The sequence below is a fragment of the Cyrtonyx montezumae genome, unplaced genomic scaffold (genome assembly GCF_038088225.1).
Source record: "Cyrtonyx montezumae isolate F1298 unplaced genomic scaffold, pur_monq_1.0 scaffold_16, whole genome shotgun sequence".
Classification (NCBI taxonomy): domain Eukaryota; kingdom Metazoa; phylum Chordata; class Aves; order Galliformes; family Odontophoridae; genus Cyrtonyx; species Cyrtonyx montezumae.
Genome location: NW_027071892.1, coordinates 13223688 through 13228687, shown reverse-complemented (window position 1 = coordinate 13228687; position 5000 = coordinate 13223688). Strand labels below are relative to the sequence as shown.

Below are 5000 nucleotides of genomic sequence, written 5' to 3'. Positions count from 1 at the left end.
GTGGGGAGGGAGGGGAGGGAACTTTATTTAGGATTTTTTTTTTTCTTAATTTTTTGGGGCCTCCTCTTGAGGCAGAAGCGGCTGCTCCGGGATGCGGCTGCGCCCACAGCCCGTGGGCTGCTGGGGCGGGGGTGGCCGTGGCTGAATCGATAGGAGATTGCATTAATTATGATTTCGATTGATACGCTCAAATCTCCCTCTAAACGTCGCAAAAGGCTCTTCCTTCTTCTTTTTTTTTTTTCCCCTTCTTTTCCCCCATTTTTTTTTCCCTCGCCCTCCCTCTGCCCCCCCCCCCTATCCCCTGTTATAGAGCCGGAGAGGAGATGAAAAGGCTTGTAGTTTTAAATTCAATGTGACAGCTCTGGAAAGAGCGGATGATGAATCTCCTATTATTGGATCAGTCTATTTGCCGCTCAATGTCTCTCTGTAATTGGAGCAACATCACTTTAAAGGTTCAGAGAGTAGAGCATTTCTGGTGAAAAATCCCCACAACACGCTGGTGAATGTTTTAAAGGGAAATCTATTAGTGATTTGGAGAGGGGAGGGGACAAGGGGGCCGGCTGGGGGGGGCGGCGTGCGCGTGCGGCGCTCCGGCTGTTCGCTATTTAACGGGGATCGGTGGGCTCCGTGCGTTCCCCTCCGTCTCCCCCGCACCCTCCCCTGCCCGCCCGGCCCCCGCCGCCCTCCTCGGGCTGGAGTTCGTATCAAAGCCCCCCTTGTCTTGTTGTGACAGCTCTGATATTGTTTATTGAGGCTGGATGTCAGGTATAATTAGCAATCGATATGGAAAACGTTCGCTCCCCACACTGGCACGTCTCTGACGTCAGGACCGATTAACGTTTCTTATTGGTCCCAAATTCCCCCAGCCTGAGCTAATTATTGGGAGCCTGATGTTGATAAAGTTAAAGCGCCCGGGCGCCCTGCAGCATGAGCCCCTCGCCGCGCCGCCTCCTCCGGCAGCAGCACCCCCGGCCGCAGCCGCCCCGCCGCCAGCACCCCCGGAGCCGCCGGCAGCCCCCCCGGCACCCCCCGCCTCGCTAGAGCCGCCCCCATGATGGACAGCCGCATCCTGGAGCATCCCCATGCCCAGTTCGGGGGCATGGTGGGCTTCCCTTACCCGCTCGGCCACCACCACGTCTACGAGCTGGCCGGCCACCAGCTGCAGTCGGCGGCCGCCTCCGTGCCCTTCTCCATCGATGGATTACTGAGCGGCTCCTGCGCGGCCTCCGTGGTCACCCCCGCGCCGCTCATCCCCTCGGGCTGCGGGGTGAGCGCGGACACGCAGCCCTTCAAGCTCGCAGGTAGGAGCGGCACCGCACCCCTCGCTGCGGGAGAACGGGGCCCTCGAGGAGCCCCGAGGGGGCGGGCGGGATGGGATGGGGCGGGGGGCGGGCGGCGGGACCCCCCCCTCCCCCGCCGGCCCCGAACAATAGCGGCCCGGCCCGGGGCCTGCCCCGAATTCACGGGCGGAGTGGGGGGCTCGGGCCGTGCCGATCTTCTCGGGGAGAACGGGGGAGGGGATGTTAGGGCTGAATCCCGGCGAGCGACGGGGTTTGGAAGACGAAGAGCGACGAATGTAATTCTCCGCTCGTTTTTATTTAAAACGAAAAATGAAAGCGGCACGATGTAACCGAAGAGAAACGCTCTCCTTCCCTCCCGCCCGCCTCGTAGCGCTGCCATTGTTCAGCAGCCAGAACGTCGCCCGAACCTCCTTGTATTAATCCCGGAATATCCCCCCGCAAAAAAAATAAAATAAAACCTGAAACCTCTGTTCTCCTTACAATAATAACTTCCACCCTTCGGCGGAGAAGGCGAGGAGAGGCCGTGAGCCCCGACCGGGGCTGTCCGTCCCCACGGAGGCCTCGAGTGCTCAGCCCACGGCCGGGGCCGCGAGTGGGAGCGGCTGCGGCCGTCGGGGCTGGGGAAGGGAACGCAGGGATGTGTGTGTTTGTGTGTGGGATGGGGGGGGGGGGGGGGAGAAGCTTCTTTTATTGCTGTTATTGTTCTAATTCGATCCTGGGCGGCTGGAGCAAATATTGGAACTTCTCTCTCTCTCTCTGCTAGTGCCTATGGAGAGCTTCCTGCAGGATAAATGTTGTGTAAAGTACATTTTCGGAGGAGGCGAGGGCCGGTGGGCTCCTGCCCGTTTTTAGCGCAGGTGTGTGCATAACCCCGCTGTTTTACCGACGTTACCGAGCACGGAAGTTCGAAGGCTGCTGTGAATGGCAGGGAGGGGGGAGAAGGCCTCTCTTCGGGGAGCTGAGGGTATTTCTGCCTTTTCAGACTCGGGTGACCCGGACAAAGAAAGTCCTGGCTGTAAGAGAAGACGAACCCGCACCAATTTTACCGGCTGGCAGCTTGAGGAGCTGGAAAAGGCGTTTAATGAGAGCCATTACCCGGACGTGTTTATGCGAGAGGCTCTGGCTCTCAGGCTGGACTTGGTGGAGTCCAGAGTGCAGGTAAACCCCGACCCGCTCCCCTCCTTCTCCCCGGACCCAGCGACGTTCCTACCCCGGGCCGAGCCCGCAGCCCCGCTCTGCTTTGTTCCCAACCTCCGCTCGGTCGCTGCTGTCTCATTTTTTATTATCTTTAATTCTTTAAAAACAATAACGAGGAGAAATAAGCGGGCTCGCAAACGGGCCGCGAACAGTGGTGTTCCATCGTAGGTTCCCAAACCGTTTTTATTTTCCCTCTATGAGCGTTTCTCTGTCCAAGAGCCGAGGTTGAAAAATGACGATGTAAACGCGGGGCTCAACCACGGGCCGGGATCCACGGACAATGTCGGTGCAGCTCGGGGCGCTCCGAGGCCGTGCGGGACGCGTTCAGCTTCATTTACCGGCCTGCCCGGCTCGGGCAGCGTTTCTTCGCTTAAAACGAGCTTTAAAAATAATAATAGAAATGGAGTCTGTGGGTCTCTCCCTGCTGCTGTGCGTCTCGGGGCCGCTGTGCCCTGGCCGCGGGTGGGTTTGTGCGGGGCCGTGGGCTGAGCCCGCACCGCGAGCGTGGAGCTCCGGCGGTTCCGTTCCGCGGAGCGCTGCCGGCCGAGCCCCGGCTCGGTATGGCCCGGCCTGGGAGGGGGGAAGATGGGAGAAAAAGCAGCGATGGGGGCAGCGAAATGCCCGGGGCGTAGCCCAGGCCGTGGAGTGGCCGCCGTGCCCGTGGGGAGGTGATGCGCGTGAGGCCGACCCCCGGCCGCAGGGCCGGAGCGGGCAGGGTGCAGTGATTTCTCCCTCCAACTGCAAAAGAAATAAGCCCCAGTTTGGGGGCTGAGCCGGTCTCTTCTCAGCGCCTCCGCTCCGTGTCCCGGACGGGAGGCGGCCAGGGCCGGGCGGGCCCCCTTCTGCCTCCCCCCCACCCCCCCAATCCGCTGTGCTCTGTTCCAGCGTGTTCTGCACGATGCTTGGGATGGGGGCGTGGAGGATGGGCTCCGGGCCCGGTGCTTCTGCACCCTTGGGCCGCAGGGAAGAGCTGAGGGGACGGAGGCTTTCCCTCCCCCATCCTTCCACCCCCTCCCCCCCGGTGCGGGTCTGGTGCAGCGTGTGTGTGCGTGAGTGTGCAATTCCTCCCCTGCCCCTCTTGATTATTATTTTTTTTCTGCCCCCTCCCGCGCTCTCCGTCTCGCAGACACCCGGTGCTGGGCGCTGCCGGCACCTCGACGGGTGGACAGGGGAGGCCCGAGCTTCGCTTCTCCCCCCACGCTCTGCCCTGGCCACCTCGGGGCCGGTGCGCTGGGTGTTAACTGCTTCTCGTTGTTCGGTGTGTAGGTCTGGTTCCAAAACCGCCGGGCCAAATGGAGAAAGAAAGAGAACACGAAGAAAGGCCCGGGGCGGCCGGCTCACAACTCGCACCCCACGACGTGCAGCGGGGAGCCCATGGACCCCGAGGAGATCGCCCGTAAAGAGTTGGAGAAGATGGAGAAGAAGAAGCGGAAACACGAAAAAAAGCTCCTCAAAAGCCAAAGCCGCCACCTCCACTCGCCCAGCGGCCTCTCCCTGCACAGCACGCCCAGCTCGGACAGCGACAGCGGCGGCGGGGGAGGCCTCTCGCCCGCCCCACCCGAGGCGAAGCCCCGCGGGCAGCCTCCTCCACCCCACCCGCCGCCCCCCCCCGCCGCCGCCGCCGCCTCCGAGCCGCCCCCCAGCAGCTGCGACCAAACGGCAGAGCCCTTCTACCCCAGCCAAAGAAGCGGGGCCGGCCGGCTCCAGCGCCCGCCCGACAAGGACTGCGCGGCCGCCCCGTCAGGAGACGGCAGCGGCGGAGCCGGGGGGGCCCGAGGAGCCGGCAGCTTCCACAAGCTCAACCCCTTCAGCGTGGAGAGCCTGCTCTCCGACTCGCCCCCCCGCCGCAAGGCCGCCCTGGACTTCCCCAGCCTCCAGCCTTGCGCTCCTCGAACCCTCATCGGCAAAGGACACTTCTTGCTCTACCCCATCACCCAGCCCCTGGGCTTCATCGTGCCGCAGACCGCCCTCAAGGCCAGCCCGGGCCCCGAGGCGGGGCAGCCCCCCCGGGACTCCCCGCTGCCCGCCGCCAACCCGGGCCCCCCCGCTTTCAGCGCCGAACCGGCGCCCGCCGGCGCTCAGCCCGGCCCCAGCCCCACGGACACTGCCGCGGGCCCCGCTCCGCCTCCCCCCCCCCCCGGAGCGTCGCCCCGTTCCGCGGCCGCTCACGGTGATCCGGCGGCGGCGGCTCCGGCGGAGGGCGGCTCCTTCCCCCGGCCCAAATCTCCGGTGCGGGCGCGGGACGGGAGCGCGACGCCCAGGGACAAATCGGACTGCGGCCCCGCGGAGGTCGGCGGCCTCGACGGCGAGGAGGTGGACATGGACTGAGAGGGCGAAAAGGCGAACAAACCCGACGGAAGCAGAACGAGAAGAAAACGACGACGACGACGAAACAAACCGCAGAAAAACCAAACCCAACAATAAGAACGAAACCGACTGCGCCGGACAGCCCTCCGCCCGCTGTCAGCGAGAAACGGGGTGGGGGTGTGGGGGGGGAGGGGG

General features: G+C 63.9%; 1 protein-coding gene across 1 annotated transcript; it reads left to right on the top strand.

The window, feature by feature from the left end:
• Positions 1-1035: 1035 nt before the first annotated feature.
• Positions 1036-4826, top strand: UNCX (UNC homeobox). Its single transcript, XM_065733063.1, has 3 exons — positions 1036-1301; positions 2284-2459; positions 3765-4826. Exons 1-3 carry the CDS (start codon positions 1052-1054, stop codon positions 4824-4826), a joined length of 1488 nt encoding a protein of 495 aa, XP_065589135.1. The 5' UTR covers positions 1036-1051.
• The last annotated feature ends 174 nt before the right edge of the window (positions 4827-5000 follow it).